At 41.5% G+C, this 13,307-nt stretch overlaps 1 protein-coding gene across 1 annotated transcript in view; it reads left to right on the forward strand.

Annotated features, from left to right (window-relative positions):
- LOC124131778 (Golgi integral membrane protein 4-like) overlaps nt 1–13,307 on the forward strand; it is a 69,917-nt gene that overhangs the window by 41,290 nt on the left and 15,320 nt on the right. Inside the window, exon 3 of the mRNA XM_048403553.1 lies at nt 10,775–11,078. Coding sequence (XP_048259510.1) covers nt 10,775–11,078 — 304 coding nt within the window. The remainder of the gene's footprint in view (nt 1–10,774; nt 11,079–13,307) is intronic.

Genomic DNA, 13,307 nt, shown 5'->3' on the forward strand with positions numbered 1-13,307 from the left:
TATTACAAAGACCTATGTCTATGTCTTTATATGCTGCATAGACCTTTTTCTCTCCTAGTGGTGCTATCATATAGACTTATATTTACGTTTGTATGATGCCTAATGGGGCAACTAGCTGTGAAGCTATTGATGTGTTGAAGTTACAGCAACGTCCTCTAGGCTGCTAATAGAGACAGCCGAGTCAGCCTTAGTGTCTAAATAGCTTAGAAAATCGAACTACGAACAAACCTCACCATCTATAGTCAGTCAAAATAGAATCAACACAATCACAGACGGTGAGCTTTGGGAGAAAATAAAAGAGTATCGATTGCTGACATGCATGTATTGTACGGACTTCTGTGATGATATTGCGTCGATATCACTGACGTACAGCAAATAGGGGAGAGGTCCAATGTACCTGATGGGAAGCTATTAATGACGTATGTGACGTCAGATATGTTGTATAACCCATTGGGGTCAAGAGTATAACTTGTATAAGGTCCTCTTTCTATGACGACCAAGCACTACACTTTATACGTATCTTCCAATTCGTTATTCAAACAGTAGTAGTAGCAGCAGCAGCAGCAGTAGTATTAGCAGCAGTAGTAGTAGTAGCAGCAGTAGTAGTAGTAGTAGTAGCAGCAGCAGTAATAGTAGCAGCAGCAGTAGTAGCAGCAGCAATAGTAGTAGTAGTAACAGCAGCAGCAGTAGAAGCAGCAGCAATAGTAGTAGAAGCAGCAGCAGTAGTTGTAGTAGTAGTAGTAGTAGCAGTAGTAGTAGTATTAGTAGTAGCATCAGCATCAGTAGTAGTAGTAGCAGCAGCAGTAATAGTAGCAGCAGTAGTAGCAGCAGCAATAATAGTAGTAGCAGCAGCAGTAGTAGCAGTAGTAGTTGTTGTAGTAGTAGTAGTAGTAGTAGTAGTAGCAGCAGTAGTAGTAGTAGTAGTAGTAGTAGTAGTAGCAGCAGCAGTAATAGTAGCAGCAGCAGTAGTAGCAGCAGCAATAGTAGTAGTAGTAACAGCAGCAGCAGTAGAAGCAGCAGCAATAGTAGTAGAAGCAGCAGCAGTAGTTGTAGTAGTAGTAGTAGCAGCAGTAGTAGTAGTAGTAGTAGTAGTAGTAGTAGCAGTAGTAGCAGCAGTAGTAGATTTGTGTCACGTCCGCTGGCCAATGTCGCGGTCGGGTCAAATGGGGTTAGTTTAATAATAAACAATGATAATAAGGTATAAAACACCTGTCAAAAATAAAAATGATAAAGGTTAAATATATTTATGAAAAGGATATATGGTACGTATTCAGAACAGAAGAATGTGGCGCTAAATTCTTTCTATAATACATACAGATGGTATCCCTGTGACTTTAAGGAAGATGCATGTCGACTGCTGCAGCATGATCTGTAGTTCTGTAAAACACGCCACGCCACCTCTATTTCCATTGCACTGTAAAATAATTGTATTGCAACACATAAGGATCCTTATTTCTTCTTTGAGAGACATTTAGAAGTTGGAGCACTAAGTAAGGATAAGATATATGGATGAGCAACTTTTTTATTACAATTAGGAGCGACGTTTCGGTGTAGGTTCTAACAAGCAAGTGATAAGGATGTTAGAACCTACACCCAAACGTCGCTGCTAATTGTAATAAAGAAGTTGTTCATCCATATATCTTTTCCTTACTTAGGATCCTTATTATCCCGACACCATTCTGTATTCTTGTAGCAATACAAAGCTCTGTATTCTTGTAGCAATACAAAGTTCTGTATTCTTGTAGCAATACAAAGTTCTGTATTCTTGAAGCAATACAAAGTTCTGTATTCTTGTAGCAATACAAAGTTCTGTATTCTTGAAGCAATATAAAGTTCTGTATTCTTGTAGCAATACAAAGTTCTGTATTCTTGTAGCAATACAAAGTTCTGTATTCTTGTAGCAATACAGAGTTCTGTATTCTTGTAGCAATACAAAGTTCTGTATTCTTGTAGCAATACAAAGTTCTGTAATCTTGAAGCAATGCAAAGTTCTGTAATCTTGAAGCAATGCAAAGTTCTGTATTCTTGTAGCAATACAAAGTTCTGTATTCTTGAAGCATGGCAAAGTTCTGTATTCTTGTAGCAATACAAAGTTCTGTATTCTTGTAGCAATACAAAGTTCTGTATTCTTGTAGCAATACAAAGTTCTGTATTCTTGTAGCAATACAAAGTTCTGTAATCTTGAAGCAATACAAAGTTCTGTATTCTTGTAGCAATACAAAGTTCTGTATTCTTGTAGCAATACAGAGTTCTGTATTCTTGTAGCAATACAAACATACATCTCAGTGCGTGAAGGACACTACAGATACTGTCTTTGTGAATAACGTGAGCCAAATTAACATGAATTACATACTCTCAGGGTAGGACTATATAAGTGTTTGTTACATTACCTTCAACAGGTAGACATCTTTAGATTTAAGTGCTCTTTTGAATTGATGCTGGTACTTTTAGCAGATAATTTTTTCAGCAAGTTTGGTGCAAACCCTTTTCAATGAATCAATTAGTTTAGCTTCTGGCAAGTTTTCAACCGGGTCTCGAGTAGTCCGTATTCCTCGTTCTTGAAATCAATAAGTTACATCTTTCGCCGGCCAGCAGCATCCAATTCCAGTTTGTCTACATCTACTGTGCATTCCAAGCAGCATGCTGTATCATGGGGAGATGTAATCCCCCACTGACTGCATCATGTAGAGCATCAGCGGTGTTTTCTGTCTCCGAAGCCATCGCACGTTGGATCAGCCAGTCTCCCATGCTGACAACAGAGGGCTGTTAAGTAGGGAAACAGTTTTCTGTCCACCTTTTAATTGTGTCCAGCCTCTCTCCCCCCCCCCCCCCCCCCCCCCCCCCCCCCCCCCCACACACACACACACACACACACACACACACACACCCCAGCTGGTAAAGCAGCTTATAACTGATTCCTACAAAATAGGTTAGACCTCACCTGATCAAAGCACTGCGTCATGGACAGCGTCTTATCCGCGAACAGCGATTAGGCAAGCTTGCCTTAAGACAGATTACGTCCGTACCTACTGTCATGGACAGCATGCCAAGAATATTGTCCTGAACTAAATGATACTTTGTTTTGCGTAAGGAATATATTATCTCCATTTCTGAATGCTTATCCTGGGGATACAAGGCAGACTTCACTGACGTTTCTTGTGCACAACTGCTTACATACAGCTGAATACACACCATTGTCTCTTTGTATAAGCCCTTCAGGGTACTGATTATTCAGCATTTCAAACGGAATGTTTGAGACTTGAGAGTTCCGAATAAAACCTTGCATCTAAATAGTCCTCTACACAATAACAGAAGTAAATTCAAGCCTGGGTAATAACGGAAGTCGATTAGGGAGCCATACAAGTTTAGATGGCAAAGAATTATTTTTTATACAAGCTCGGCACCGTGGAATCAACTGGCGTTTTTTAACCATCAATTGCAAGATGGTCCGATAAATGTGCTAGTTCCCGTCTCATGTCGGTTTAGGGACGTATGTGTAGGTCACCGTAACCTATCGATCTCAGACGTGAGAGATTTGAAGATTTGGAGACCTTCGCCTGATGAGTGAAATCAATGGCACTTAGTTGAATGAATTGACGTTCTTCTAGTGGACATCTTGAATCCTGACCTTGTGGCTTCTGGCTCTTGGATTATCTGTTATTAAATGCTGAAGCGTCTTAAGTAGCCGTCTTGAATTTCTCAGTTACATCGACATTTTGCTGATTGTTTCTGAATTGCCTTATTGTGACAGTGTCTGTGGTTCAGGAACAGAAAGGTCATCATCGATACCGTCAACACGCAGATATTCTAAACAAATACACTGTGGCAACGTGGCTATATGGTAAAATGGCAATGTTACAATGTGGCTATATGGTAATATGGCAATGCGACAATGTGACAATGTGGCAATGTGGCAATGTGACTATATGGTAATATGGCAATGTGACCATGTGGCAATGTGGCAATGTGACAATGTGGCAATGTGACTATATGGTAATATGGCAATGTGACAATGTGGCAATCTGAATATATGGTAATATGGAAATGTGACCATGTGGCAATGCGACAATGTGACAATGTGGCAATGTGGCAATGTGGCAATGTGACTATATGGTGATATGGCAATGTGGCAATTTGGCTATATGGTAATATGGCAATGTGGCAATGCGACAATGTGGCAATTTGGCAATGTGACAACGTGTCAATGTGGCTATATGGTAATATAGCAATGTGACAATGTGGCAATTTGGCAAAGTGACAATGTGGCAATTTGGCTATATGGTAATATGGCAATGCGACAATGTGGCAATTTGGCAATGTGACAATGTGGCAATGTGGTAGTCTGTCTTACAGACCCTGATACAAATATATATCAAATACAGCCCATGCAAGTCTATAATGTTTGGCAAGTCTAGATCACTGCAGTATCAGTATCTGAAAATGAAGAGAGTCACTGGGCTCCTTTGTATTATATTTTTATTAAGATAACTGAACAACTGTTTTTTTTATGTACGATATGTTCATTTCAGAGACTAGATGTTAGTCTAGCAATGTGGCTATATGGTATTATGGAAATATGACAATGTGGCAGTGTGGCTATATGGTAATATGGCAATGTGACAATGTGGCAATTTGGCAATGTGACAATGTGACAATGTGGCAATGTGGCTATATGGTAATATGGCAATGTGACAATTTGGCAATTTGGCTATGTGACAATGTGGCAATGTGGCTATATGGTATTATGGCAATGTGACAATGTGGCAATGTGACAATGTGGCTATATGGTAATATGGTAATATGGCAATGTGACAATGTGGCAATGTGGCTATATGGTAATATGGCAATGTGACAATGTGGCAATGCGACAATGTGTGACAATGTGGCAATGTGGCGCTGATTCACAGGAATGTCAAAACAAGGTCCAATTTTAGAGGTCATCGCCGTTGACAGATCTGGTTACACCATTCAATACCTCAGTAAAGCTTTAAAAATGTCTTATGGTAGACACATGGAGGACATTTCCATATTTGACGCATCAGTGACAATAATTATGCAAGGTGCAATTCCTTATTTTGACTTTTACCATATTTTCAGATGCACAATTGATGTACCTTTGCATGTGTTTGTGATGGGTGATACTGATGGGGCAGGATACGCTCACATTTTCGCGAATACCTGGTGTCATCCTTACCTGATAGTGATTCATAGACACACGCATAGATCGGAATCGTACAATGCTTTTATGACTCTGATTTAAGGAGCAGGACAGGCTTAATCTTTTTGGAAAACACCTGGTGTCATCCCTGATGTTCTGTGATCCATGCATATAATTGCCACCAATGTTTTGTCTTTTGCGCCTAATGGAATCTGTTTCGTCAGAGAATCGAGACTGATTATTCTCTGGCGTTAACGTTTCATACTTCGATTATGGAAATGTGTTTTTAGCTTTATTATTATAAAGAGATTAAAATAAAAAATGCAGCAAAGAGGGTTTGGGTGATCCTGGCAAGACTCCCCAACACAGCAGCCTTCTGCATTACCCAGATTGTCAGAAGGGCTGTATTCCTGGCAGCAAACCCGTTTACCCTCCTAATATCAGTCAAGAGATTGGGAGGCACCAAACCTAAGGCACCGAGAACAGTGGGGAGTCGGACAACTTGGTACTTGGGATGCAGGGTGACATTTCGAAAGCGAGGTCCGCATATTTGCCTTGTTTTTCCTCAATCTTGTCAATCACATTAGTGTCAAAAGGGACAGACAATTTTATAATATAAATGATTTCATTGGATTCATCAAAAAAGTACAAGATCAAGTTTGTTGGCCTAGATAAATCTGAGGCTGTATAGGGGCCTATTCCAAAAATAAATGTGTCAATCATTTTCCATGACGGCCTCTACATATTCTGGGTCGTACCATGGATGGACCTCTTTGTCCAAACCACAAGCATGGCGAAGACGGTAATAAAAGAATCGAGCCATCATGTCGCTTAAGATACTGTGTTCGTGCCAAAGCTGGGCATCCACTGACGATGTGCAGGACAGTCTCATTAAATTAATTGCATAATCTACATTTCATATTTACATTTTGATGCAAAATCACACATTGACGGTTTCGAGTGGGAAGTGACTGGTCTTTAGCAGCGAACAGAAAACCTTCTGTTTCACTTTTTAGGCCAGTCGACTTCATCCAAGCGAAGGACTCTGCAAGGTTGCTGACCATCTCAACACACTGCACATAGGCTGAATTCAGTGGTCGTACAGAGAGCCTTCCCGTGAAAAACCGAACCTGTTATTGTGATTATGATAATTTGTGTTGTTGCTGTTGTTGTAACAATAGTCTAATCATCCCCCGGTCAGTATTCGACGAGAGTTAAACGAATTAGACAGAGGGTGGCCATGAGATCCCCTGTACTGTATGAACACCTGCCGGCGGTTTCCTTTAGTTCTGCGTTGTTACGTCATTTGGTACCAGATGTTTGTCGAGAAAAAACGGACACCAGCAGTTCTTTGAGAGATTTTTTGTCCTTCGTTCCCGAAATACAATATGTCATTGGTGATCGGTAATTGGAGGAAGCTAACGAGGCGCTAGTTGGAAAGTAGCTGCGATAATGGAGTTAATAGTTTATAAAGTATTTAAGTGCCGTAGAGAGGCGGAAATGACGTAAATAGCGCCACCTGGTGTGAGTGACAATTATAAGGGTCCGGGCAAGGGCGACTATCTGATGTTCCAATGGGTTGCTGTAAATGTACATAGTAAGTGGTTCAACAAACCTACTCTAAACCCATCACTTGATTTAAATAATGGTTATCATGGTAGCAATTATGGAATGGTTCTAATCTTAGAATGGCGTGTTTCAATGTTTCCATAAAATAATGTTTTGTTTTAAAGAACTTAAATTTAATGTTTCGTTCATTATATTCCACTTTCCTAGCTAATATATTCTATAGTACAGATCTACGGGGCTTATGTCGTATGCTACTCGTCTAACGAACCAGCTGAGTCTTTGTTAGTTTGTTTGTTTGTTTATTTCTTTAACGCCGCACTTAGCAATATTTCAGCTATATGACGGCGGTCTGTAAATAATCGAGCCTGGACCAGACAATCCAGTGATTGACATCATGAACATCGATCCACGCAACTGGGATACGATGACATGAATCAACCAAGTCAGCGAGCCTGACTACCCGATCCCATTAGTCGCCTCTTACGACAAGCATAGTTACTTTTTACGGCAAGCATGGGTTGCTGAAGACCAATTCTACCCCGGATCTTCAGGGTTTCTTCATGCACCACATGAGCTGCCACGCTCTGAATGGGTAGGTTAAGTGGGTACATCATGTTAATAAACGAAATATAGCTTAGGGGTATGTAGTTAAAGGGTCTCTCGGGGTAGGGTATTGTATAGTGACGTCATATTAGATGGCGTGTACAGGTTAGGCGGTAGGGCTTATCCTGTGGGTACGTCATGTTAGATGGCGTGTACAGGTAAGACGGTAGGGCTAATCCTGTAGGTACGTCATGTTAGATGGCGTGTACAGGTTAGACGGTAGGGCGAATCCAGTTGGTACGTCATATTAGATAGCGTGTACATGTTAGGCGGTAGGGCTAATCCAGTTGGTACGTCATATTAGATGACGTGTACAGGTTAGGCGGTAGGGCCAATCCAGTTGGTACGTCATATTAGATGGCGTGATGGGAACGTCACGTTGATGGGGTTTGAAGTTTAGGTGGTAGGGTTGATCTGTAGGAAATGTTGGAGAAAGGATGCGGTGATCAGGCGAGTACTTAGGGCATTGTATGTGTACAGGGGTTGATAAGGTAGGAGCACTAAGATCTTTTACACTATCGATGCTACAAGAATTACTTATACGTTTTACACCTGGTTCCAGTTACAAAATATATACTGCTAGACAAAGATACAGCGCAATGGAGCCCATCGTGTCATGCGATCTCTCTACATCATGAAATATAGATGCAGCCCCACCTCCGATGCCGAGAAGGGAAACTTGGTTTGTGTGGCAGTAAGCCGCCATAATCCTGCCATTTCCTCCTTAATTAACAATCTGTCCAGGGAAGGATACAATTAAATTAATGCCCACCTACCCAAAACATACCTCCATGGCAAGGACAGAGCATACACCAGCTGTAACGTAGTCCCTCATTTGTCATTAGGGATTCATTACTCAGTTGCTGCCATGATTAATTAGGCATTGACTTGCAGAATATTTTATTTGAAATTAGTCAATCAGAGCATAACACGGCTCCTAATTATCGTTTAAGTCCATCACGACACAAGTAGTTATGGTAGACTCAACATGAAACCAATAAAAGTGATGTGTTCGTTTATAAAGTTTTTCACGACACGGGTGGACGGGTGGCCTAGTGGTTAAAGCCTTCGCCCGCCACGCCGAAGACCCGGGTTCGATTCCCCAAATGGGTACAATGTGTGAAGCCTATTCTGGTGTTCCCCGCAGTGATATTGGTGGAATACTGCTCAAAACGGTGTAAAACCATACTCACTCACTCATGCACGCACTTTCACGAGTAGTTAATAGAGACTCCACATTAAAATGTGTGATGTGTTCGTTTATAAAGTTCATTTCAACACAAGCCCTCATGAGTGGCTCAACATTAAAACTGCCTATACCGGTCCAGCCATGTGTGACACTGAAGGTCTGAGGCAGTAGATACGTGTTGAAGTACTGTGTCACCATGCTCCTTTTGATGTCAAACTGTCGATTCGGTCTCGGCTGTATCAAAGAGGAAAACGTTACTCGATTCGAGCAGCTTCTTTCGTCGCTTCGTGCCGCGTGCCGTTGCTAATGAACGTTCGTGCGCTGTCTTGTCTGATGACGACGAGACCCACTTTAATTCATCTGGATGAGCGACTATAACCTATTAAACACCCATAAACGGGATGTCAGCTTCAGACGAATTAGTGTCGTTATCTACCGCAATGAATCGACAGGACAAAATGTCGGGTAATGCTGTGTGATTAAGACGGTTATTGATGTTCCATGATGGCTGTTAATCCTGTTTGCCTTCCATGATGGCTGTTAATCCTGTTCAGTTTCCATAATGGCTGTTAATCCTGTTTGCCTTCCATGATGGCTGTTAATCTTGTTTGCCTTCCATGATGGCTGTTAATCCTGTTCAGTTTCCATGATGGCTGTTAATCCTGTTTGCCTTCCATGATAGCTGTTAATCCTGTTTGCCTTCCATGATGGCTGTTAATCCTGTTCAGTTTCCATGGTGGCTGTTAATCCTGTTTGCCTTCCATGGTGGCTGTTAATCCTGTTCAGTTTCCATGGTGGCTGTTAATCCTGTTTGCCTTCCATGATGGCTGTTAATCCTGTTCAGTTTCCATGATGGCTGTTAATCCTGTTTGCCTTCCATGATGGCTGTTAATCCTATTCAGTTTCCATGATGGCTGTTAATCCTATTTGCCTTCCATGGTGGCTGTTAATCCTGTTCAGTTTCCATGATGGCTGTTAATCCTGTTTGCCTTCCATGATGGCTGTTAATCCTGTTTACCTTCCATGATGGCTGTTAATCCTGTTTACTTTCCATGATGGCTGTTAATCCCGTTTGCCTTCCATGATGGCTGTTAATCCTGTTTGCCTTCCATGATGGCTGTTAATCCTGTTCAGTTTCCATGATGGCTGTTAATCCTGTTTGCCTTCCATGATGGCTGTTAATCATGTTTGCCTTCCATAATGGTTGTTAATCCTGTTTGCCTTCCATGATGGCTGTTAATCTTGTTCAGTTTCCATGATGGCTGTTAATCCTGTTCAGTTTCCATGATGGCTGTTAATCCTGTTCAGTTTCCATGATGGCTGTTAATCCTGTTTGCCTTCCATGATGGCTGTTAATCCTGTTCAGTTTCCATGATGGCTGTTTATCTTGTTTGCCTTCCATGATGGCTGTTAATCCTGTTCAGTTTCCATGGTGGCTGTTAATCCTGTTTGCCTTCCATGATTGTTATTTATCTTGTGTACCTTCCATTATTGTTGTTTGTTCTGTCTACCTTCCATGATTGTTGTTTATCTTGTGTACCTTCCATGATGGCTGTTAATCCTGTCTACCTTACATAATGGCGGTTAATCATTTTTACCTTCCATGGTGACTGTTAATCCATATCCTATTGCTATTCCATGGATGAATGTTTCATTGACGTTCGTTATTTTCTCACGATCAATTGATCTTGTTTATAGTTCACGAGCGCAAATTGAAACAATATTGATCTACTTAAAAGCCGAAACTTTCGCTCAACGTGTTTATGGATAAAGTTTAGCCGAGGGACTTAGCAGACTGGGTTATATTGACATTATTCAGAAGAATCAATTCCCAGCATAATACTCTTCACTTAACGCAAGATAAACAAACTGAGAGTGAAACCGATAGTGGATATATATACATTGCCTTACAGCTCATTCGAACACCTTGCTTGTGTTGGACATACTTCAACTGACCTTCATCGTTAAAGCCTTTTATTCATGTTTTGAAATAACAGATTAAATATTCCAAGCACATAACAATACATCAGACATTGACTGATTGCCTTCCCTTGTAAGAGAAAGTCCCGTAAGTGTATTAATGATTTACGTAAGCGTTATCCATTCTTAATCGCGCAGAACAGACATTTAATCCATCGTCATGTATTTAGCATTCGCCACGTCTCTCGGCCATTAATCCTTTGACAGACGTGTGGACCTACTCTGGCTTCAAAACATCAAAGGTGGTCTGATTCCAATGCTTCTTGCTGTTTCAGACTTTCTCAGACCCATTAGAACTGGAGCTGCAGGGGGTCCACGAACAGAACCAACTAACCAGGACACATGGCGAGAACGAGGCTATCGATTCCAGCGAAGAAAAAGAGGTTGTTGACAACGATGTTGTACCGGAAGTCAAGCGGTCGGAGCGAGTGAGCACAGATGACGTCGACCCACCTGGCGAAGACCTGGATGAGTTATCTGACAACCTGGATGCGGCGGACCGGGATGTCAAGAGCGTTCTTCGAGTGTTCCTCCACAATCTGAAACAACACCCTGAGATCGTGGAGGACATCATGGAAAGTAAATATCTAACAGCCGACTCGTTGCTTTCAACACATTAAGTACACAGTGCACTCTCACAGAAGGCCATGTTGAGCCTTATCTTAGCGGAACGGGGTTCTGATTAAATTAAATTAAATTCAGTTGTACAAACTTGTGACGAGTCGTCTATTGTCACATTCGTCTGATTACATTAAACATTTTTGACTTCTCCAAATTCACTTGATGTATTGAGCTGGAATATTTAGTAGGTTTGGCTATAAGGGGTGTCTAGGACATGATAGTGCCCCGGGGCTCCACGCTAGTCTCCCCGTGGGCCGAGTCTAGGACATGATAGTGCCCCGGAGCTCCACGCTCCTCTCCCCGTGGGCCGAGTCTAGGACATGATAGTGCCCCAGAGCTCCACGCTCGTCTCCCCGTGGGCCGAGTCAAGGACATGATAGTGCCCCGGAGCTCCACGCTCGTCTCCCCTTGGGCCGAGTCTAGGACATGATAGTGCCCCGGAGCCCCACGCTCGTCTCCTCGTGGGCCGAGTCTAGGACATGATGGTGCCCCGGAGCTCCACGCTCCTCACCGCGTTAAAGAGTAATAACTGACACAAACTGGGAATCGGGAGGTTATTATGTCTGACCTTGAGTTATGACTGGGCGAACCCCGAATGCATAGTGCCTTTGACCACCTCCTTCGTCTGCTACATACCACTGTGAGACAGTCCTTTTCATCCCCACCTGGCCTAGCCAGTGCAAACCCCCCCCCCCCCACCCCCCCCCCACCCCCCCCCACCCCCACCCCACACACACACACACACACCCCAACACAAATACACAACCTTCCCTCCAAAATCCCCCTTTTTCGCAACCCCTTCCACATGCTGCATCCTCTTTGTCACCTGGTGACAGGCGCCCGTCAGTCCAGCATTCTCGCCTTGGCCTTTACCGTAAACTCTATAGCACGTTAATGATATTGAATGTGGCTATTGCATTAAACGCATCTGTCAGAAGTCACACTTAATGTCATTTTCTAATCAATTGAGAGATGGTTGCATATCACAGCCGGGACTTATCACATTAATGTGACTTGCAGTTTCTATTCTGCATGCAAAAGTATTGGTGACAGTCGCCACAAGTCTGACGGGCCATTGATTTCTTGCTCAAAGTGGATTACATACAGTGTCTGCTAATGGAGAAGACAGTTTTCTTTAATATACACTCCCCATCTGTCGACAGCATTGAAGATCACGCGATTTAAAAAAAGATTATTCTTGTTTTTTTCTGTCACAGTTTCAACCGGATGTTGGTGTCAAACCCACAACCAACCGGATTAGACACACAGACATAACATATACAATACAACTTTAGGAACCAATCAGTAAGAAAGTATGGTTTAAGATTTTCGACGAAAAGCGATTTTTGGCCACATTTTTTGCAGGTTATTTTTGGCGGTTGTACATGCATTTTCTTGTGTGTGTGGCTTTATATTAAAAACATAGCTTGTTTTATTTCATTGTTGCTCATCACTAGACACTATGTTCTTAATGGCAGCCCTCTTGAGATAGTCCCCAGTTATAAATATCTTGGAGTAAATTTTTCTAGCTCGGGTTCCTGGTATAAAACTCAAAAGATATTATCCCAACAAGCTTGGAAGGTAATATTATTGTTACAATCACATATGTACAATTTTCACAAACTTCCCCTGAAAATGTTACTTCGTATTTTTGATGTTAAAGTGCTGCCCATATTATTATATGGCTCAGAGATAAGTGGATTTCATCCCTCTAAAGATATTGTAAATGTTCATGATAAATTCTGCAAGCTTATTTTGAAACTGAGAAGAACTGTTCCTAATATTGTAGCAAGAGCTGAACTTGGGAGATACTCGTTAAAAGTAAACCAACATCTGAAAATTATTAAGTACTGGCTGCGTTTATTAACTCAGAACGAAAACAGTATATTATATCACACGTATGTGTACCAGTATGACCGGGCAGAAAAGGGTCTAGATTGCTGGGCACTGAAAGTTAAAAATCTGTTATTTTCCTTTGGATATGGTGAAATTTGGAATAGACAATCAGTTTCTTGTATCCATTCATTTATATCCTCTTTTAGAACAAGATGTATTGATATTGATAACCAGTGTCTCTTTGAATCTTTTGACAAATTATCTTCATTATATTTGTATAAAACAATTAAGCTATCAAACGAATATGAAAATTATTTAAATGTTGTGAAAATTGCTGCATTTAGGATTATT

The sequence above is a fragment of the Haliotis rufescens genome, unplaced genomic scaffold (assembly GCF_023055435.1).
Source record: "Haliotis rufescens isolate VD_foot unplaced genomic scaffold, xgHalRufe1.0.p SCAF_3, whole genome shotgun sequence".
In the NCBI taxonomy this organism is placed as follows: domain Eukaryota; kingdom Metazoa; phylum Mollusca; class Gastropoda; order Lepetellida; family Haliotidae; genus Haliotis; species Haliotis rufescens.